Consider the following 24123-nt stretch of genomic DNA (forward strand, 5'->3'; position numbering starts at 1 on the left):
CAACACGGATTCGGAAAAATACCAAAGAAAGATATACAGGAATAGGTTTTCGGCTTTATAAAATATTTAACTATCATTCTCTACAGTGTTCCGGAGTTCTAGTATTCGCGTCGTGAAATTGTTATCTGTCTACATAAAAACGAACAATTCAGTTTTGCGTCGACGCTTTGGTCCGAAGCAACTACTCTTGCAAAAGGGCGAATGATGTTTCGTCAAAATTCGGCTGCGCATGATCAAAAAGCTTGACTGAACGTAGCCATATAAAGAAAGCACTGATCATCATGCCAGCAATAAATCTAGATGAAAGGTGAAATAGGATCGGCCCCTGAACGTAGCAAATCGCTTTGCGAAAACACAAATTCACCTTGCTTCAAATGGCGCAGAACCGACGAATCCCTAATATGAAGACGCCACAGGACAGCCGCTGCCTTCTCCATATGTGTGTTTCGTCGGTTTAGCGCCATTTGAAGTTACATGTACTCATACAAACTTTCCCAATTTCCTGGTTCGCGCCAGGTTTTTTTTTTTCGAGTAGGCTGTGATTGTCGCGTTCGAGAAAACAAACGGATTAACAAAAATGTCAGTGATTACTAGAGTTCTAACGCAAGTGAGTTGCATAACTAGCGCTTCCCAAAGCTTCATGTTCTTTTGGGGCATATTTCAAGCTATAACACGTCTCTACCCAACCCATTACAACAGGGCCACATATTGAGCAGCCGATTGGACAGCGTGTCGCCCTAACGTTTCATGTTAGTGGTGTGCCTTGTGTCCTCTGGTGCGGGGCAGCCATTTACTATAACAGTTCCAAGATACTGTGCCCTCATGTTATTAGCCAACGCCGTCGTATTAGCTCCCGATCCTCTTGGGGGCTGCGACGGGTTTGAACACTCAAGGCCGGCCATGCACCTGGTGTTTGCGCACAAGGAGGAATAACCTGACCTACCATTTTTACGTAGTTAGAACTCCTCTCTACGAATCTTCCACATGTTGCGAATAGCGTCGCTTTCTTTCGGAAGCACCAGAAGTTAGGATCTCATCCGCTTAAGCGACAAATGGTGGAATTTTGCCTACATTTTAAGGAGGAGTTTTAAGAAAACCTTTTGCTGATAAAGAGCCATGTACGGGTACTGAAATCGAAGGTATTTTATTAGACCTCAAGCACTGGTTTACCTGCTAAAATCTAATATAACACACATTTTTGTCTTTTCTGTTTCGGTATTTCACGTGTTTATCGAAACATCTTGTTAACGTTTACGGAAGTGCGTTCTCAATACAATGCGTGTCCTTGTGCTCTTAACAGAACCTTGGTAAGCATTGTTTTCGTTCCTCCAAAAAACTAATAACAATTGACGTCCCACAGTTTATGTAAAGGAGTCCCCATTCTGGAATTGCAAAACAATTTCCACGCTTTGGCTTTTTAATAAGGCTCGTCCATCGGTGAAGCTGGTAGAGGAGCTGGTGAACGTCCGGGCAGAGCTGGGGGACGCGGAAGATCTCAATTTTCTGGAGGACTGAGTGGTGGATTCGGCGAAAGTGGAAACGTTGCTGCACTGCCTGGACGCGGCTTACCCCGAAACGGCATTTCAAGGGGAAGTTCAGGTCCTGGACAAGAATTTCCCGAAGGCTTGGGTGGAGGAAGCCTCGGGGAGTCATCACGTGGTGGTATAGCTGGTCATCGACAAAGTACACCGGTACCTGGCAGCTCCAGTTCTGGCTGGTCGGGTTCAGGTAAGTACATTATTTCTGATTTCGGCTAATAGATAGGAATGACCTTACATAGAAAAGCTACGGGATGCTGAAGTCGTATGCGGCAAAACAAAATTTGCAAGGCTTAATTTATGCGGGATTGTAGCCACCTTTCCTTCAGTTACATTTCAGTCATGTATTTTGGATACAAAAAGACGCTAGCTACCGCGCAGACTTGCCGCGAGATCGCCTGCTCGGCTAATGTGTGACACATTGCTACAGTGTTCAAACAAAGTGCCTTTTTAATGTCAACAACACGTTGCGTCTGCCTGAAATATGAAAATATGTACTTTCTTTTTGCCCATCTTGTTAGTTTTAAAATATAACTGAACAATGACAAGAAACAAAGAAATGAAAATCCGGAAAGTCTGGCGGAACTTCAACTCCCTTGAGTGCGTCCCATAGTATTTAGCAAATAGTGGCATTGGCATCACGCATTGCGGTTCGTCCAGTCCACCTCCCTGGCGGCATGTGCCCGGCGACTTTTTGACGAAAACCTTATTCACCCGAAAAATTGGCCTAAATTACACGTAGCTCTCATGTCCACTTCTACCTTTCGAGCTGATTTATTGTTTGGTCTGGCGCATTTATTACTGCGACTTGGGCAGGAGGCGTGGCCACGGTGAAAGATGAAACAATCGTACATGAGGCCTTGACAGGCGGACGGAACGGAACAATTCACTGCTTCTCATGTCCCCACCCTGTATATTTTTAAATCCTATAATTACATGGTGAAAAATTAAAGGGCCTTACCTTTGGTATAAGGTTCGCAAGGAGCTGGATTGTGTAAGTTTGCAGGCAAAAATATTTTGTGTAAGTATTGTTAGACAACCGTTTTGAATAGTGAAAACAGAAACAAACATTCTGGTATAATAACGACTGGCCGGTGTAAAAGGCACTTGGGGGGGGGGGGGGGGGGCCCAGGTTCTTGGGAAAAAACTACTGGAAACTACGACTCATCCCCCAGAAAAAAACGTTTAAACCGAGCGCACGTTAGCAAATACTTCCAAAGCACAACGCCGCCACGCTCCTTGGGCCTTTCGATATCTTCTGCCTTCTGGAGCCACTTGATAGGTAACACCATACTGTTCTCGCGTCCTTCTTTTGCCCCCGCCTTTGTACCCTCATGCCCTCTCACGCCTCCATAAAATTCAACTGTCAAGACCAAATGGCATTTTTGGAGGACTGAAAGGTAGGATTTCTTCTACCACGCTATCGCATGTTTCTATTGCTGTGGCTGTCTTCGGCGAGAACGTGCATGAATATGCTCTATTTAGGATAACTAATGAAGTTACGAGTATATCGGACGTTTCAATTCCAAGCCTTCTGCAACAATACTCATGCGATTGAAAGCAGCCGCAGACCACGGCCAGAAGCGCAAGTAGTTTGCGAGGACGCAAGCTATGTTTGGACCCATGAAGTACTTTGGAGTGTACGATCCGTGTGCTGTTTTATGTGAACAATATTTTTAAAACGTTGCCTTTGGTGGACCAAACCTGCCCAATGTAGCGTGCAGACCTATTTTTATTACCATGCTTTTTCTGGTTTACTGAAAGGAATGGGTACAAACATTGTTATTCCATTCTCCTTAGATTGTTCGATAAGTTACCTCACACAAGCTGCTTTAATCTCGCATTGTCAAACATTTTCTCGTGTCCACTTGCTGTACCAGTGGACTTGACATTGGTGGAGTGTGTGGAGGGCAAGAGGAAATTTCAGGAGTAGCTGGGTGACTCAGCAGAGGTTCATTCGCTGGAGGAGGAGAACTGGTCCTGAATAAAGGCATTGGTGGTCTTTGCCCTTGGTGCCTCAAAATTCCCTAACGAGTGTCCTGTGAAGTGCGAGCTCGGGGTCGGGAAAGGGCTTTCCCGTAGGCCACAAAAAAGGACGTTCTTGTGGCTACAATAATAGCGATGTAGATGACCTTGGAGGAAACAATGTGGCTCTAGCAGATATGGTAACTTTGCCGGCACAGACATTGGCAGCCTCAGTTCGAGTAAAATACAACCCATCTCAATTCCTCGCACATGTTTGGACACTGATCCAAACCAGTTGCAAACCACTGAACTATAAAGGTGTTCTAAAGGGCCAGTTGGTACATTGCACTGCAAATCAAAACAACCAAAAAGACTGCACGAAATAAGGAACCATAAAGCACCGGCGCTGAAAAACAACTCAGTGCTTTATTACTGCAGGAAGATATATAGGACAATATAGAAGAACGAAAAAAGCGAACGAAAAATGATATCCCACTGAAAAGGGTAGCCCATTACAAAACGTTATATATCACTGTAATGAATGTTGGGCTGGACCGCGTAGAAAGTCACGAGCCTGGACTACGTACTCCAAACGCACACACACAAATATATTAACCTAAGATATGTACACAGCGGAATGGACACAAGAGCACGCACGGAGTAGACGCGGAAACACACTAGGGGGCGAACGAGAGCGGACACAGTTAAAAAGAACTATTCATACACTTGCGACATTCGTATAGGCGAGACCGTCGTGCAGTGATAAATCGGAGGGCTACTTCTCGGTAGTGGACGATGAGTACGGTCGGACGACACGACAGAGCAGGTTGCTGCCGGCATCGAACCGGTGCCTCGCTGGCAAGGAACGGTGGCCGATCGCTAGCGGCGGGCGTGAGGAGCTGAGGCCTGGGTTGCATCGAGGCCTCGCTGCCCGCGCTCGACGCCACCGGAACCACGATCATCGTCGGCAGCCCAGGCAGTGGCTCAGACGGGAGAGCCGGCGACGGTCCTCGTGCCTACACCGCGAGGGTGGCCGTCTTCCTGCCACCGAGAACGAACAGCTTCGCCTTCTTCATCTTCGTCGTACCTTGCGTCTTTTTTGTCGGCTACACCCGTGGACATCGGTGGATTGGCCTCTCCAGCGACACCTCATCACAATCACGTTCCGATAGCGCATCAAGTGTTTATGACAGGTGCACCGTTTCTTTTTCCCGAAGTGAAATCGACGGATCACCAGCAAAGGCGTTTCCTTTCTTTTTATGCATTCTTTCGTAATACTTCAATTTCTTTAACTTTCAGAATCTCTTGTGCAGCTCTTGTGCAGAAGGCGAGTGAAAATGCTCGTTGAGCACCGCAAATGTTACGGAGTCTGGCCACATTGTGTAAAAAAAAGTTGCATAGACTGCAAACTTGTTGTATTGAGTTTTTTTCTGAAATATTCCCCATATTTGTTACTTGTAATTCTTTTGATACCTAGCTTCATTAGGTAATATGATTGCTACTTTTAAATAGCTGGCTTCGAGCCACTACTAACGCAGGTAGTATCAATACATGCATAAAGGTTGGGCACGCGAATTTTAATCTGTCCTTTCCGAAAAATATTTGGCTCCAATCCAAGGTGTGAAGTTGGTTGCAAAGCAAAGCTGTGAACGACCCCCACAATAATTCCACATGCGACATCACTTCAAGTCACACACATGGCTCTAGAAAGAGTGCAGCCAGAGATTCTGCCAGCTGTTACCTGGGATTCGCGGGGGCGCCGTCGCGAACGCAGCAGCATCGGTCACACCCGGGCTTGAGCGGCGGACACCACCGCTGTAGCCCAGCCGCGCGTCAGCAGGAAGAAAACGGAGATAAGGGTGCTTGGAAGGGTGAGACAGCGGAACCTAGCCATCCTGATGTGCAAGATCGGGGCTACACCACCGGGCGACACCAGCGCAGACACTGAAACAATCCGGCATGTGAGCTTAGGGATTTCCATTTATACAGGCTTAAGCTAAATAGTTTCGTAAGTTTCAGAATCGCGAGAAAGCTGACATGACGTTTATATTAGGCATTTATCAGAACCAATTGCTCCATTCCTCTCTTATAATACCTGTTAAAACACTACGGAATTTATATTCAGCAATTTGGATAACGCGGTCCCATTCATGACAAGCAGTTCTCAATAGGTGGCATTTCTCGAGCGACCAGATGTCTGTAAGTGGTCTCTACATTTTCGTTTACCGCCCTGAAGACCAATCCCTAACGTATCTTAACCGTACGACCACTTAATTCTGTCGGGTCCGGGTTACGCAGGAGGTGCTGTCGAAAACGTTAATGAAGGCTTAAAAGTAAGCGCGCAATTGGCAGGAAACTGTGCCAACACAGGCCCAACACCGTCGCTAAAGTCGACGACAAAGCCGACGAAGGGTCCCGCCGATGCACCCACTGGGATGAGGAGGGGGAACAATCGGTAATTGCGCCCTATCCCCGCGCCATGGCTGTGTCATGCCCCGCACGCCACGAAAGAATCGTTGCCTTGTAGAAGTAGCAAGCGTTGCTTTAAAAGATCTGAGGTCATTTTCACCAATTTGAAACCTGAGGAGAAGGGAAGCATGCAGCGTATAAGTGTATTCAAAGATTGTAGGTCTCCCTCTTGCCACATGGCGCACGCTGATTGGGCGCCGCAGAAGACAAGGTGGGAGGAGCAATCGCGCGATTGCTGATGCGGTGGCGCCCTGTCATGAGTTGAACCGAATTTTAGCTATTAAATGACATACAGACTAGACGTAAATTGTCTTCGTATCACACGCCGCAGCATGCGTTCTAGCGCGAGAGGCTGGAATACAGTGTCCTGGGGCGGTATTCCCGTGTTTTGTCCCTTTTGTGTCCCTTTCAAAACTGTCCCTTTTGAGCGAGCCCTGATTGGCTACAAGCGTACACCCGGATGTGACGCCATGCAAGCACGGCGGAGCTATGAGCCGTGGCTACTCGGAGCAGACGATTTGGAGCAGACGATTTTTCGTCGACTTATTGTTGATTCGCTCGCGGAACAATAAACACATAAAATATACTCTGATACGGTTTTAGTTCTTTAAAATGCGTTTGCAAGAATAGTTACGGTATTTGAATCAAAGGCCCACTGCTTAACCGGAAGTACGTCACGATGAAAGGGACGCAAAAGGGACGTTTTCAAAAGGGACAGTTACGAGAATACCGCCCCTGGTGTGTTCTTTCAGCCCGCGTTTTTGACCGTAGAGATGCAGCGTTCTAGCGCCAGGCGTTGGAAAACGAGTGTCGCGGTGTTTTCGTACCATGAGTATGAGTACATGAGACGATAGAAGACGCCGACAGCACTAGCTCCTAAGGTGCTTCCACTCTAAATCGTACATTGTTTGGTGGATATGGCTCAGTCAGCGCTTCCAAAGGCCTTAGCTCTATGTTGAACGGATGGGTTAAAACGAAAGACCTATACCAAACTCCACCAAATCCTCTTGCAAACCAGTTATATAAACTACTAATGGCAAAGTCTGACCTGATGCTTTATTTGTTTTAGCGTCAGGGCGTGGATCGTCTGGATTAAGTCGTGGCAGGGGGAAACCAGGTAAGGGCAAATCATTCCCCGCATGATTTTCTTTTGGTATCTAAGCAGCGTACGCAAGCCTGTTTGGGTAATTCGGGTGCTTACGAACGGCCATACAAAATATCTAGCCAAGAATACTCTTATAGAGTACTCTTATACTCTTATAGGTCTTACAGTGTCTATACTCTTACAGTGTCTATACTCTTATAGGTCTTACAGTGTTTCAATGACGTAATCAATATGGTCATGGTATCGCTGTTAGGTATACGCTCTGCCAGCTATTCTGTGTATGACTGTAGTAGTGAGGCGGCAAGTTAAGGAATTTTCTCGGATTCTAGGCTGCAAAACTGCTAGCAGGTCTGTCCGTGCATAGGTATTTATGGGTTCGCATATGATGTGTGCACGTCAAGTGGTGCTTTTCTCCCTATTGGAGTGATTTTGTGACAAATTTGGATGTGCTTTACGCTTATTCCTTAATTTATGAATCTCCGTGGCATGCTTGACCCCGGCACCGCAGAAAAAGAAGCGGTTGTAGACGATTAGTAAAGGTGTGCGGCCGGACGGAAGGGTTTACTTTACGTCTGGACACGTCGAAGTTTCACTCCATGCCGAGCGTGTTTTGCAGAAACGACCGATGGCGTTGGTTTTTAATGGATTATAGCCTCCTAAAAACACTTTTTCATGTAGACGCAGTATTTAGGAAAGCGAGCCAAGAGTAACACCTAAATGGCGGCAGTGTTCGTATGATGGCTTTTTTCAGGTATTCTTCATGTTTGCCTATTTTCCATTACCAAACTATGAATTGCGCTTACCAGTGGAGTAACTTTCTTTAGAATGTGTAATTTTAACCTCCGAGTTACATCAATGTTTTCATTTAATATTTCTATAATTACAGAAGTTCATATGCACAGCCTAAATACCGCAAATAGTAAAATTACGCAATGCAAATATATGAGTGCCACAGAAAACGGAAGTTCTAAAAGGGAAGCGCTGCACAGTTTTCGGAAAAGTTCGAAATCGATGAGCATGGCGAATTATTATTTGGCAACGCGAGGTTCTGTATTTTTTTGGGAACGCTTATAGCAGGTAATAGGCTACTCGTTCTTCTAGGCTCACTCCCTTAGTTAAAAAAAAACACTGGTACCAACCATTTCAGAATTATTTCACAACGTTGTGACGTAGAGTGCAGAGTGAAAAAAATTACTTTAGCTTTGCTGTGTTCCTGCTCGCGCTTTAAAAAAACCATGAATTGTAACTACACTCCTTATTCCTCCTTTAGGACGGCGTTATTAAAAGGTTAACATAAACTCTGCTACAGCAAACCCTTGAGATTCAACCAAATTGCTGGTAAAATAGGCGAAAAAATTAGAATACGTAAATTTACCGCTTTTCTTACATACCGCACTTCTTAACCAATTTAGCATTTTGGCTACAGAATGGCATAAAGAAGAAATAGCGTTCGCCTAATCGGCGGGAGTACACAGATAAACCAGTCATGCTAGTGTTTGTGTGACGGTTTTGTTTTTATGATACAGCTATTGTGGGCTGTATACACGCCCGCCCAAAAACAATAAAACGGTGCATAGGTTTATTGCCCCATGAATATGTTATTGTACTGTATTCTTGTATGACACATGGTGTTATTTAGCCGATGTCGTAGCCACAATAAGCGAGATACAGGACGCTGTGGCTGCCTGCTAAGTACTATCACAGCAGGTGTTTTGTCTGAGGACATCAAGGTATTCCTACTTCCCCATCTTATGGTCTTACCCTACCATTCTGGCATCGCACAAATAATGGTATGCCGTTATTGTTTCCTATATATAGAATTAAATAGTTTATATCGTATATTGAAACTTTAAACATTGCGGAAATTTTATTTGGCCTATCGAACTTGTGTTTCGGCGTAGCAGCGTGGATGCATGACCTGTTCATTTAACAAATCTGTAAAACGATGCAGTTCCAAAATTTAGCGAACATTTTGAAATACTTACGTAATAACGCCCAAAATAATGAGGGTTACAGTTAGCAATGCTGACACAAGATACTAGTGAGGAGAGAAAGTTAATTGATATTTAATATTATTGCACCACCGTACATTATTAAATAGTAAGTATAAAGGGAAACGTATGTGTACAGCACGACGCCCATAACCCGCTATAAGTTCCTAAAATCATCGCTGGTTGGTTGTCAAGCTTGGACATTATTTGATTAAATTCTGCCCTAGGCAAGAATCTGTGGAATTTTGCTGACTTGTTTATTTCTTGAACTTGCTCCACCATACAGGAGCCCCAAAGACTGCAGCAGCAGTGCTTGGAGGTTTGGCTGGAGCAGCTGCACTTGGCGCTATTACTGCTGGCATTGCAGCCGCTGTCCAGGGGCAAGGAGGACAAAGCAAGCCAAAGAACGCAAGACAAAGCAAACCAGGGAAGCGTAAGTTACTCTAGTGCTTCTGTGTAGCAATGTTACCAATTGATTTGTGGAAGCAATTTTTAGGGACGGTTCGCGATCACAGTGTAGGCGGATATTGCTGTATTGGTCGCTTTAAAGTAAGAAGGCAGTGTTTGCCAAAGGTAACCTGTCTTTGTCCATGTGCGGGCGAGGTGGAATGCAGCCATCGAGCCTCACCACTGTCCGGCATGACTGGGGCCCAAGTATCATTATAAAAGCAGACCTCTGGGGGCATCGGGAATACTGAAACGCAAAAGACTTGGGACACCTAAACGCACTTGTGAGTGGCGTAAGTTGAGAGGAACAAATCTACATTGTGTTATTGAACACCGCTGAATAATCCTTCTACTTTCCGTGCTGTAAATAACGTTGTCGTCTGTTTTAATGGCTAATCATCTTAAAGTTTTGCAAATGAATTGTACCGTTCATATATTGGCCAGGAATAGTGTGAGGGTATGTTGGCTGTTGAATAGGATATTTCACTAATATTGCTGAGAATGATGCTGCAAGGGAAAAATCTATAGCTGGATTGTTACCATTGAGACACTGGGTGGGGCCAGCGTAGGGTGTTTGCGATGACATGTCGTTTCATCGGCATACCAAGCGTAGTTACTGCCAAACGTTTCACTCTTCAGGTCGCTCTGCGCTTCCCCAGGCGTTGCCTAGCAGGTTGGTGCTTATACCATGCTTGAATATTGCGACAGACATGTTATGTCATTCTTTGCAGTTACTTGGATTTAGGAGTAATTTACCGCATCCGATGACATCTGTGCCAGTTATTTCCTTAATGGGCCATTTAGATCATCCAAAGTAAAATGGCTGCAGGAGTGCCACACCCCAGAGCCGGATCTTAAGCCTCAAATTTGGAACGTGCGCAGTAAATGGGTGCCACCACGAGCAAGTAGCACGGTGGTTGTATGGTTCAAGCTCCCGCCCACCACTTTGCTCATATCAAGATTTTTTGTCTATCGACGAACCTTTGCTACGAAAATGAATGGGATGTAGTATGCGGGGCTCGGTGTGCCACAGGTGTTAGGCGTGGCTCCGTGTTATGCATTTTTAGCCGGGGTATGTTCTTGCCGCAGGTACACTTCACGACACGCTCCTTTCCACTCGAATGCTTAACCAGGATCGGGATTTGCTTTCAAAAGTGGTCCTCGACCCCTCTGTCTTGCAACATGCTACCTATGCGGAAGACCCCTCGACGTGTGTCCCCGTAGATCGGTGGTACTACTCAATCAATATTGCAGTTACTGGGGTTATGTCACAGGGAATCTAGTAGTGTGGCCAAACTTTCTACCCAGCTAGTCTTAAATACTTTCCTTTAATGGAACCACAGCTTCAACGCCGCACTTCCCAGGTTACCACCAGCTCTTTCTTCTCTTTCTCACATTTACTACGCACTCTACGCCGAGTACTTCACCATGTGGACTCACTTCAACAAGGTATCGATCCCACTCTCACCTATTTGACAACCTGCGGACTTGCGCCCCAGAAAAATTGTGTCTACTCGTTCTCCGCGCTCGCTGTCATGGCAGACAACCGTCTCCACCTCCTGAGCACTCAGTCACCATACAGTATTTACTACGCACTCTACGCCGACTACCTCACCACGTGGACTCACTTCAACAAGGTATCGATCCCCCTCTCACCTATTTGACAACCTGCGGACTTGCGCCCCAGAAAAATTGTGTCTACTCGTTCTCCGCGCCCGCTGTCGTGGCAGACAACCGTCTCCACCTCCTGAGCACTCAGTCACCATACAGTATTTACTACGCACTCTACGCCGACTACCTCACCATGTGGACTCACTTCAACAAGGTATCGATCCCACTCTCACCTATTTGACAACCTGCGGGCTTGCGCCCCAGAAAAATTGTGTCTACTCGTTCTCCGCGCCCGCTGTCGTGGCAGACAACCGTCTCCACCTCCTGAGCACTCAGTTACCATACAGTATAAACCCGATCCCAAGGTGACTGTTCTTCGGGTACTGGGGCTTCATATTCAACAAGACGGGGCTGGCCACACAAGTCTCATTCAACTGCGAACCACCACCATACCACTAGTTGTCCTCATTTTACGAATCACGCACCACCGTCAAAGTCTTGAGGAACGCGACACTGTACGTGTTGCACAAGCTCTCCTAATAAATTGCATAACATGCGGCATGCCGTAATTCACACTGAAACCTGCGGAAAGAAATAAGCTAAACGCCCTTATACTATCAAGTTACAAAATGGCAATTGGGCTACCTATCACCACTTCAACAATCCGTTTCCAACAACTCGGGGTTCACAACACACTTGAGGAGCTCATCGAGGCGCACCTCACCAGCGAAAAAGAAAGCCTCCTCCTGACAAACACCGGTTGCTCAATATTAAGCCTTCTCGGCAATCTGCTCCCCACAACAAAACACACCCTTCAACGCATTGAACCAGCTATTCGCCGTCACATCCCTGTCTCCCCTATATCTCGCCATATTCACCCAACATATAACCATGGCCGCCGGAAGGCGCGAGCTACTCACCTCAACGTCAAGCACGCATCTCGGGACGACACTCGATACGTGGATGCCTCTCCATACTCCTCTCACTCAGTCCACACGTCGGGCGTCGTCGACTCCATGGGACGTCTTGTCAGCTTAGCTACCCACCTATCAACACCATAACAACAGCAGAAGAAATTGCAATCCCCTCGGCCGCCCACACCGATATAGAATACGTGACAATCGTAACAGACTCGCGGACCGCATGCCGCCACAACCAAGCTAGACGAATCTCGGCCATTGCCCTCCGCATTCTTGCCCAGCGATCAACGCCAATTCCCTTTATCCGCATCGTTTAAACACCGGGTACCACGGCTCTACATCGGAGTGAAGCGGCCCACGCTTCTGCCCGTGCCCTCATACCACGGGTACCCTCGGAAGCCAACGACCCAAGTGCTTCTACGCCCATACACCTCCGCTATGCTGACATTCTAGCCCATTTACGCCGACCAAGCCAGCACTTCTCTCCATCCCATCCGAACCTTCCCAAGACCGACGAGTGCATCTTACGGCTGCTGCAAACCAACACCTTTCCCCCATGTCACACGGCTTCATGCTATTTATCCTGCACAGTACTCTCCGAAATGCAAAAACTGCCCATCCCCATGCCCCCTATGCCACATGGCAAAAGAGTGCCACCTAAACCTAACTCTACTCCGCATTCCCAACCCAACCCCTGAGTTGTGGGAGGGCCAGCTGGTTAGCGGCGACTTGCGTGACCAGCAAGCGCTGATATCCTGGGCGCAACTGGCAGCACTTGCCCAGGGCCTCCTGGACTGAGGACGTCCCCCGCAAGAGAGGAACGGCTCAAGTAAATTCGTTCCAGCTTCATAAAACGTTTTCACCCCCCTCACCATCCTCCATACTTGCTGCTCAGCATCGATCGCTTCCCGCTACTCTATTTAGCACATCTGCGTCCTGTTCTATATTTACTCCAATGGGCGAGCCGACCCCGTTTCACCCTGTATCGCATATTATCATTACGAGTAGCGGGTGTTGCTTCGCACCTACAAACACGCCCACGTAGGCTCTGTAAGCTTGATGACGACTTCTTTCCGCCCTTTTTATTCGGGGTTCCCACATAATTGAAATGAATTGCATTATTTTATTTTCGATAAAATATACATAATTTTATGGTGGATTTGTTGGGAAAAAAGCCACTCTAGGCTGCTTGAGAAACACTAAAATCCATATACTGAGGCCACAGCAGGGATGGAGTAAAAAAGAAGTGAGAAATTGTTTAAAACACCCTAACTTGTTTCGGTTTAGCATTGCTGGCTTTTTTCCGCAAAGCCAAGAAAATATCGCCGGTGTACCTTGGGGCCAACAAAAATAACCATGAAAACTGGAAATGCACCATTCTACGGTTCTGTGGTAAACATCTTTTGCGGCGCTCTATAATAAACTTGAGGTATTTTCTATCATATGATACTATTCCATTGTCGACACATAATATTTGGAAATAAATCGGTGATACCAACAACAATATCAAAGAGAACATTTCATTGTATCAAAACTGCGGCGTTGTCCCCGACCACATGCAGTTTATAAGCATGCTCCTTCAGATTCAGGAGCAAAATAATGTTTGATGAAGAAGTACTTTCACAACACACGTAACACTTTTTTGCAATGCGTAAACCAAGTTGTAGTAAATATGACGGGGAGTTTCCTGCTATTTTGTTTTAGAAAACATAAAACCACTTCTTGCTGTGCTCCAGATACCATTCTTACAAACTGGCTTTTCTGCTTGCAGGAGGACATAGCCGAAGCTGTCGACGCCGTTGCAAAAAAAACAAGCTATGTTTAGCCTTTTGTCGCCGGGAGCGGAGATCTATTTCAGAGTCCAGAGTTCCAGCAGAAATTTTGGACAATATACCAAGTGCGTAGTATTGTCATAGTTAAAGAACTTTTCTTGAATTTATAAAATCAGGTTTTTTGTCTGGAGCCACTTTTTGGGGCACATCAGCCTAGGATTCCAAGAAAATATTTATACCGTGGGCCAGTCGAGAGAGCAATCAGACACACATCTCATCGCAAGAATGTTGAATATTTTGAATCTATAATAATCCTTCAAATGTGCGGAGGGATATTTTGAAGAAATTTATGGGCAAGAACGTTAGCTGAGTGCAGGCCGCAGCACCATTGCAGTGAGGTCAATTAGTAATCAACGCAAATTACTGAAGCGGTAATAAGAAGTTTCATGCAAATATAGGTTCGTCTGCTCTGTATAAAGTTAGATTTTTTTGGCAAACATTTGTCAAGAAATATTAACAGTTTTTTGACAACAGATGTTAGGTGCTCAAATGAGGCAGTCCGAATCATGCAGAATTATTTTTGTGAAAGTGCGCGCTCTTTATATGGCACTATAATATTAAACACCAATAATTAAGAGAAAACGTCATACGACATACGATACGTTATATGTTCCACTGCAAGCTGACTGAAAGAGCTTCATCATGATACTGCGCTTTTCAATCGTCGCGGGCGTGCTATTCTCAGTAGAAGGCGAATACTATTGGTTTTATTACAGGCCACACATTGCGCAGCGGAACGTTTCTAGCGCTGGCCTTAAAGACAGTTTTTGCTTGTATGTTGCCGCTGCCCTTTCTCTCGACCAGATTTCTCCATCGCGCGAAAACCCGGTTCCCTGTCCAGGAAATTCATAAAAAATAAACATGAGGTCACCGGGCATCACATTTTGTCAATGCAGAAATGTGCGCGCATTGGTTGCTGAAGTGGTAAAACAAGTAAATTATTGGGGTAGAGACCATGCAAAGCAGACTACACGCATGTCCAACGCTAGTCCTAACTGTTCTTTCCTTTTTCTCGTCTCTACGCGCCGCTTTTGTATGTTACACTGCTGATATTTCGATATAACACAGGTTATATTCCCCTAAAAATGTCTTCCCAGCAACTCGTTTGTGCCAAGACGCGAAGCTGTCGTCACAAAGACTGGTATAAGCGTGGTCTTAGAAGCTGGCTTTTAAGTGCGAATGCACTTCTTAGTCGAGCCTGCTTCGTCCGCCGCCGTCCGTCCGCCCGCAGCCTAGCAACGGAGCTAGCTAGCGTGCCTAGCAACGGCGCCGGATTTCCGACGCGTGAGGGCGCTCGCGTAGCGCCTCCTCTCTCCCCTCGCCTACTCTCCAGCTCGCAACACCCTCTCTCGGCGCGCCAGCCAGGCCACTACACTACATAAAAAAATAATAGCATCCGGCGCCCGGTTTCGATCCGAGGACGTTGCGGCCGCAGCGCGGCGCTCTACCGACTAAGCCACTTTTCAGAGTTAGGAACGCTCCTTATATCTTTAACGCATTCAAACTACGTCGTCAGCGGCGTTGCGTTGGCGACTCGGCGGCGTTATAGCGGCTTGATAACTGTGTGGTGTACACGTCATACTACAAACCCGATGGAAGAGATGGAAGAGAAGGCGGCGAGGCGGTGGGCTGCGGGTGCCGAGCGCAAGCGCCGCAAGAGGGCCGACAACCGTGCATTCGCACTTTCACATTCTCCCCCTCGGGGAAATGCGGGGGACTTTTTTTCACACAGCCTGTTGCGTTGGGAAGCATGGCCATATACGTAGGGAACCTGATTACAGACAACGGTTCTAACTCTTGTTTCATCCAAAGTATCCGAAAATTATTTATAGTGCAATTAACCGCCAAAAAGACTTCTTCACTACGGCGAGTTTAACTTACTTGTTATAATTAGTTTGTTCACCGCGAAGTTGTAAACGTTACAATATTTCTAAGTTTCTTCGACTTACGGGGTTGTGGAAGTCAGCGGGCTGCCCGATGCTGGCTCATGGGAAGGAAGTTGCGGGATAACTACGCAGGTCAGGCGCCTCTGTGTACAGCGGAAAGGAAACATTGCGCAGCAGAGAGGCCCAGCAGAAATGGGCAGTGAAGGCAGCAACATTATTTTCCGTCGTCCGCTTCGGTGTCAGTTTATAAATGTCGGACGAGCTAAGACGCGCTAACGCTGATTTGGCCGACGTGCTCTATCCGGGTGGGGCGCTTTTTGAAGATGAAAGCGAAGATTACGCAGTGACACACACTCATTTCTGTGCCCTTTGCCATCGGTTCGCGAAATTGTCACGGTCTTTGAGAAGATGGCGTTACTTGTTTTTGTGTTTTGCTGGAACATGCACTTTCCGCTTTCTCGCATGTTTTCCCAGATTGTCCCACGCGTCATTTCAAAAAGACGCGTGGGACGCGTTAATTGAACAGAGTATGTACGTCTGATACCAAAGGTAAAATTATTCTGATGCCTTCCGGGGCCATTTTTTGAAGAGCAGCCGGCACCACTTGTGGGCGCCCAAACGAAAACATTATTTCAATGCCTTGACCTACTGGCAGCCTATGTTATTGCAGAAGAACATGTTCCTGAGCTAAGAGAAACATTTTAATCAGACGAAACGTCGTGCCTAAAAAGTTGAGTTGGGCCCAAATTGGACCATCTTTAAAGCGTGAGACACATGGACGACTGGTGCACGCGATTCGCATGAGACTGATCATTACGGCTGATCGTTAGGACCGGTATTGGTGTCGTTCGCTGGTCGAAGGAGGTTCGGGCGGGCGACTGGCAAGCCAGGTGCAGTCGTGCCATCGTAGCGAGCGTCGTGGTGCAGCAGCCAATGAGAGCACGATAGTGTCATCGCTGAGAAAGTTTCTTTGAAAGCTCCGAGGGGACGCCAGTGGCAATTCCAAGTATTTCATGGGGAGCAGCTCTCCGCCACTGCCGCCGACGACCCGTGAGCTCTCCGTCTGTTAGACACATGTTGCCAGCGATGCCTACAGAATGGAAGAGTGGAATAATTGGTGCTAAATGTTCCCACACTGCTGTAGTGAGCATATAAAATGCTATGTATAACGTAATAGCACTATTCATTTTCACTTCAACTTGATTAATGTTTTCTTTTCCTGTTCGAATTTTTCTTACGCATGTCTAAATTGGTCCGAGTGCGCCTAAATAGGGAGGCAACGATGGAGCAAAAACAGTGCGTGGAGCGGCGCCGACGACGCATCGTACACGCCCGCATCGGACATGTGTCTAATTCACGTGTACCACAAATCGTGGCGACCGTCGTAACAATCAGTCGCTTGCGAATCGCATGCACCAATTCTGCATGTGTCTCGTGCTTAAGCCTGAAAACCCAACAGAACCAAACAAATCCGCAAAGGTATGTTGAAACTCGCAGCAGGACTTGAGGCAATGTCTTTTTCACAGCTGCTAGCTGCGTCGTCTACTAGCTCGCGAAGTGGAGCCAGCTCGTCGCTACCCCACAAACGGCATGGCGATTATAGAAGCCAGAGGGGAGCCAGAATTTGCTGGACCTGAGAAAATCGAACACTCTTTGGCTCCACTGGAAGTAATGTATGGAGGCACCCTAGAAATATGAATGACCGACTCTTGCCTCAGGGAGCCGTCGGGCAGGCCACGTGGAACCACAAGAAGAAAATCGTGGAGGCCCACTGTCTGCTGCCAACGCACGACCACTTACGGAGGGAGTGCGTTTGCAGAGAGTGGCTGTAACTCTTGTTTAACCGAAACTACCTGGGAAAAAAGTTAGGGGAATTAGCCGCTAAGACGACTTTACATTGCTCACATGCAAACACCCAAAGATAAATGGAATCTTTGTTGAGACAACCCCTGCTGCACTGCTTCAGAAAATTTCCCACATGGTGGAACTGCGTTTACTCTTGTCTTAGCTCTCCTTGCTTTTTGGACGGACATTGAGGACTTCTTTGTGGGAAATAAAAAAATTCAGAGCATCCCGAACCATATCCTTTTGAGATGTGAGCGCGAAGATGTTGGTTGCGGCCACAATCTATTAAGCCAGCCATGGTCGCGGCTAGTTTAGTCAATGATGGCTCCGAAGGAATTGACTACAACCTCAAAGTTGGACACCAGAATCGGCGCAGCTGCTTGTTGTGGAATAAGTATCAGTGCTGCTGCGACACTTCATCCGCAGAAGCTGAAGGCCGACCAATGCTGCAAAGTGATATTCGTGATGTACATTCTCTTTTGATGTGTTTTTTTATGCTGGCATTACGAACAGGTCGCAGCCAATTGTAATTAGGCGGGGGCCAGTTTTTAAAGACGGCGCTCATTCTTGGACTGTTTAAAAGTGAAAATTTTGGTCTGCCCGTCTGTACCTCGAATGTGCCACCCGGACAAAAAGTAATAAAATTGTGGAGCGAGAAGTTTATATCGGCAATAAGACTTCGATACTCCCTAATGTGAAATTCCAGTGCAGCTCCACAAATTCTGTCGCTCATTGTTCAGAAAAAACTGTCCGATTCTATACTCTTTTGTAAAGGTAGGCAGACGGTTAATGTTAGGAAGACTACGCTATTAGTGGCGTGGGTGGTGTGACATCTGTCTCATCCGGAACATTTCACATCAGGCGCCACAAAAGGGAGTGGGGCATGAATTCACGGTAATCGGCCAACCACCGCAAGCACGGAGTAGGCGCAGTCCACAGCATCACCGTTGACAGAACTCCTCTAATACATCGAGTCGTTCCCTTGAATTGAAAGAGTGGAACTTCTCGCCGCATCCCTTGTGATCGCTTTATCAGCGAACACACGACGGTTCGTGCTACTCAAGCGCCGTCTAGTAGCACGTCCACGCTGCGGAGCCCCTATCGCGCGCCACCCGCGGTGCTCCGTTTTCCTCCTCGCTCTTTCCCCAGTGTCCTCCTCGTTCTCTCTGTTTCACTGAGGGACGTCGCGAAACAACAAGAGCGGCCGCATAAGAGCTGCGTTCTAAAACATCTCCAAACCAATAAATCGGGATCACACTTACTACTCTCTAACAGTGTTCTGCCAACAAGAAAGCATTAGACACATTTGAGGCAAACCACTGTATAAGTTGCAATTACAGTGCTCCTTTATAAAATTACCAGGCGGCTCAATTTTTGCGGTCGAAAATTCAAAATATACCCGCTCTAAACAATGTTCGCCCTCCAAAATACAAAATCCGCTCATGCCCGAGCTTCTACCTCGTGGCGGTACTTAAGGAAGTCCAACAGTTACGAAAGGCCCCAGTGTACGGCGCGTGAGGGGTGCAACGAAGAAAATCGAATTGACTTGAGCAAACATCTATAGTGTTTATCGTAGGAGGAGAAGCAACACCGGAGGAAAGAGCGTAGGAGGAGTGCCGGAAAAACAAAAAAGAAAAACTTCATAGGGCGCGGGAGGCAGACTAATAGGGTCTTTGGATGACGTTTCCACCGAGGTGAGCAGATATGCGGTCTTTTTAAATGCACAGCACTTTAGTCGCTTTAGTGGCTTGCATTGTCGTCGTAGTTCGGTGTACCGGTCATTGTAAAACGACTGCCGCAATCAGGCAGTGGCGCGAGATAACGGACCCAAGTAGAGCCCGGCGTTTCGTCGTACGGCGTCCCGCCAAGGCTTCGAAAACCAAGCGCTTTAAATGGTCATAACCTTTCGAAACTCGTGAAAGGCTGCCGCTTGTCATGTATCTGTCTGTTGTTTGGCCAAAAAAAAAAAAAACTGCAGGTACATTTCACGCAAAATATATGTACTTAACCAGCATCTCCCGCGTTCATTTAGTTCGGATTGGTCTTTGGGTTGGTTTTTGCGATAGTAAGCGAAAAAAAGTGGTAGTGCAACGCTGGCCCGTGCGGGGGGAAAAGCAAGCACAAAAACAACCGAACACCCGCTGGCGCTGTTTCAGTCAGGGCGCGCGCGAACACTACGGAGGAGGGAAATTTAAATTGCTTTCGGTGGTACCAGTGAGCGGATAACGGCGCTACAGCCCATTATGGTGAATCACCTTCTCTTTCACGCTGAGAGAAACGGCTTTAATTTTTTTCTTCTAAGGCATGTAAAGGAACAGCGCACGCCAAGTGTTTCTGCGTCCTTTTTTATGCGCCATGCATAACAGACTGCACTGAAAAATTATTTGTGTACTACCTCCCGGCTGCATCAGCCAATATTATCTGGTTCCTGATCAAATGTAACTTAAATTTTGCGGTTTTTAAAGCTGCTGTGGCGGCCTTCTGGTGTCACTAAACGTGGCGCAAACTCGCTAACCTATAAAAGGAATTCTTTCCCGTTGATATTAAATGTAGCATTTTTCTCCTTTTCTCTTACTTTTGGTAACGTTTAAATCACGACACAAAGCACAAAGCAAGAACCCAGGAATTAATAATGCTAAAGCGTTACCTGCCTACGTCGGCGAACGCGAGCACCCGGCTGGAGTCCCCAACAGGCCTGACCGGCTAGCGCCCGAAAAAGTGCTCACACTACATTTAATATCCATCGCACACCAAGTTCCTGTTTTGAAATGGTTTGAATGGTTTGAAATAAGCGCATGCACAACAAAAAAACAAAATTCAGTGACAAATTCGATGACAGCTAAACTGCCACTTGGCGTGGCAGTTTAGCTCAGCGTGTCTCAGAAATCTCACCTAGTTTGTCGGTCGGTTCTCACACCCGGTTCAGGCCATCCAGCAGCAGCATGGACAGTGATTGTGCGAAATGTAGATACATGGAATCGTATGTCAAGGTCGTCGAAATCGACCGAAGGCTGGCCGATGGACCGAGGTAAAAGACACGCGTTCTCACTGTTATCTCCATATACAATGCTGAAGAACTTTAAGTAATTTGATCGCCTGAGTTGGTGATCTCCACCTACCTACTAACCTGCGCTGATGAGCTTTCAGCTTTGTCACAAAAAGTGCGGGGACATCAACAAATATTTGACGAGTTATTACTGCAAACGCATTAATGTCCGATTGGGCACTTTGGGGATTACGTAATGCTGAACGTGTATCAGTACTGTGGGCGCTGCCATGGAGCAGAACCGGGCGTAGCACCGCCAGTGAGTGCGCCAGTGAGCCTACTGCCTCAAAAGTCAAAACATGTCGTTTTCTCCTTTATAGTTTAAATTACCGGGTGATCTCAAAGTTTAGGTGATTAATCTCCGGGCGACATTTTACCGGTATCGACAGCCCTGAGGCTACCTCAAGCAGCTGAACAAATTCTGATTATGGCACTCTCAACATGAAGAAACGTTGGAAGAGGATGTAGACATGTAATAGTGGTGCTCACGGCAGTATACCCTTTTCGTAAAATGCGCCTCTCCTTTGTGGGCAAAAAAAGACAACTGGCTAATTTCACGCTCCTTACGCTTGATGGAAAGAATTAAGTTTTTAAAACCGAATGTGTAAAAATAAATATCGCTGAATGTAGCCTTAATTTATGCTTAATGATGGCCTAATGTGGCTTTATTGACATCAAAAAGTACGGCTGTTTATTATCTCGCTCCTTTACTTGCGTGTTCCTACTCCTTCGTTTCGGTTCTAGATTGTTGGAAATACTACAATTCCATGGCTACAATCTTATGCCATGTTCTCTTAGCAATAGGCTGAGATTGCAATAGACATCCGCTCGAAAAAAATGCGAGAATTCACCTAGCTCTATGTGTATTCCCAGAAAAAGATGACCACGTGTACCTATTACTTCCCTACAGTTGTCGTCGAAAAACGGTGGCCCTCCCCCCCTCGTGCGACGTAAATGCCTCTCTTCCCTTTCGCGTCCACCTCGGACGCCCTCTTCCTGCACTTTCGCTCCCCCCAGGGTAAAACTCTTAGAGGTTTGCTCAAACCATATATATTTTGCCGGGTTTCACTGCTTGCGCAATATAGTTCAGCCATTTTTACTAAGACACTGCGACAAGGGGGAGCCGTCAGCGCTTGTGGTAATTTGAGGCCAAATAATTTTTAACGCAAAGTGTTTTATTCCCGGATACACAAAGATTTCAACGACGCCATATCCGTCACCGGAGTGACGCCACTATGAGGGAGCAAGCCGCCTTCTCGCGAGCAAGGCCTTCTAGCGAGCAAGCAACCTTTAGTACTAAAGAGTACGTTATACTAGGGTTGTTGGTTTTCGGATTTTATATTTTACGCGACAGTGATTTCTGCTGGTGTACTCCAAGATTTCGCAGACGTCATATCCGCCACGGAAATGACACCGTCGATCGCCAAGGACGTCGCTCGCCAAGCACACCCAAAAGACACGCGCTGACCCGACCCACAAATTGTGCTAAGCTTCATATTTTGCGCCAAATTTCACTTTCGTGTTTACTGATTCCTACGACAGAGAATTCAAGCAAGGTTTTTCCATGGGTATTTGTTATTTTCTTTTGCAAAATCAATCAGTCATGTATTTTTAACACATGCTACTAATGCATGTGCCAATACATTTCTAATACATGTCACAAGGCATATGTCTCTTACGTATTGATGTCTTAATTCCTTAAAATATGCCACATGCTGTTTTTCGCTTCGCAAAGTTGACAAGTATGAACATTGCCACCATGTTTAGTACTTTAGAGATGAGATGATTGACCTTACAACATCTCGTTCAAGGATTTTTTAATTGTGGCCGGGCGGCTTTATTGATGAACCGAGAGATATACAGAGAGGCCGAAATTCCCTCGTTTAACTACACGAAGAAGAACATCATCTTTAAGACCGCAAAGATACCGTGAAATAAAACAAGTCGCTGGGTTTATAAACAGGCAAACCCTAAAAAGTGAACGTAAGGTGTATGCATACGCTCCAGCTCATATTTCAATACCTGAGCTTAAATCGAAGCTTTTATCGGTTCTCTGCCACTTTGCTTTTTATTTTTTATTTTTATCTATGAGTATCGTTTCCGAAGTATTCGTTTGACGTCTTTCCCTCATTTACGGAACATGATGAGTTTTTCTCGAAATCTGTAATTTACATAACATTCCTTGTTAGCCCATAGCCCTGTTCATAGCAGTGAAGGTTCCAGAATATTCTATCTCTGTCTCTAAATAAGGCCTGTCGCACGATGGTGTGAAATTACGAAGGGTCCAGTGCGCTCTACGAATCAGGGGTGCGTTATATTCCATAAGCTATCTCATTTCATATCCCCACCGTTATTAAGAAGCAGATGGCTTTGTCATTTATTCCTTGCTAAGTAATAATGAAGCTATATGGGTAGTGTTTTATAGTATGCTCATAAAAAATACATTGAATGGCCCAACTGGCTCTATTTGAACTCATAGATACTGTTAAAAAAGCGGGGCAAATAAAACAGACTATGTGGGTGTTCTGCGAACAATATTTTGGACCGACGACGTAACTCAAAGATGTTGAGTGCTACCTTGTACATTTACTGTGATAAAACCATAAACAAACGTTTTTATACCAAAACCAAAACATATGTTGCAATTCGCTTTGTGATTTGCTTCAATATTTTGATACCTAAAAATAATTACTGAAGGTGTTTACCACTTTCATTGCCCACTCGCAAACATGGGGTAAATGCCTGTGCGCATATTTAAGTACTAACTTTTGTAATGTTGTGCACAAATCTGCAATTACGTAATTCCTATTCATGTTTTTTTTCCTTTTTTTTCAACGCAGGGAACTTCGAGCGCCTATACTGAGACTGAGGACAGCGTACCAGTAATGAAAGCGCATACCACAACAGGTTCATTGGGCTCTCCAATGCAACTTCCGCCATGCATTCTCCGCCTTTCTAAATCGTTGAGCCTCATTCCAACTAGAAAGTGAAACCCGCTTCCTACACGTAACTTATATTGGCTCTGCGATTTTATTTAGTTCTTAGTTTAAAATAAAGTATTTCTAGTAGTACTCCGGCACTAGTACTGATAGTCATAGCACCAACTTTTTTGCCGTTTAATAAATCCAGGGCTCAACAAAACAAATTTGTCGTGCCTGGTAAGGTATGTTGTAAAGCTGCTTGTTAACGCATAGCAAGTTCCCAACAAGCAGCGCATGCAGTGTTTATCTTGCTGTACTATACTGTCTCTGTTATTTGGCTGTATGTTATCGTCTTGACCTCAAGTTATTTCCACAAGGTGAGGAAAACGCCGTTTCTGCACTAGAGAACGTTTCCCGGCGTGAACATCCGCTCCGAAAACGAAGCCACAAATAACAGATGCCAAAGATGCTAAGAAACCGGACGTCCGAGCAGCATTGCGAACGGAATTGTGTTCGCTATGTTTTTCACTTTGTCTGTCAGCCCACA

The 24123-nt window shown here is 46.1% G+C and overlaps 1 protein-coding gene across 1 annotated transcript in view; it reads left to right on the forward strand.

Annotated features, from left to right (window-relative positions):
* The window catches only part of LOC144142962 (uncharacterized), a 47925-nt gene extending 24146 nt beyond the window's left edge, over nt 1-23779 (forward strand). The window contains exons 8-12 of the mRNA XM_077674790.1: nt 1426-1728; nt 7042-7089; nt 9355-9501; nt 13818-13943; nt 23496-23779. Of these exons, the coding sequence (XP_077530916.1) occupies nt 1426-1728; nt 7042-7089; nt 9355-9501; nt 13818-13943; nt 23496-23518 (647 nt within the window). The 3' untranslated portion in view covers nt 23519-23779. The remainder of the gene's footprint in view (nt 1-1425; nt 1729-7041; nt 7090-9354; nt 9502-13817; nt 13944-23495) is intronic.
* The last annotated feature ends 344 nt before the right edge of the window (nt 23780-24123 follow it).

The sequence above is a fragment of the Haemaphysalis longicornis genome, unplaced genomic scaffold (genome assembly GCF_048455015.1).
Source record: "Haemaphysalis longicornis isolate Haplotype H1 unplaced genomic scaffold, Haemaphysalis longicornis Haplotype H1 scaffold_6, whole genome shotgun sequence".
In the NCBI taxonomy this organism is placed as follows: domain Eukaryota; kingdom Metazoa; phylum Arthropoda; class Arachnida; order Ixodida; family Ixodidae; genus Haemaphysalis; species Haemaphysalis longicornis.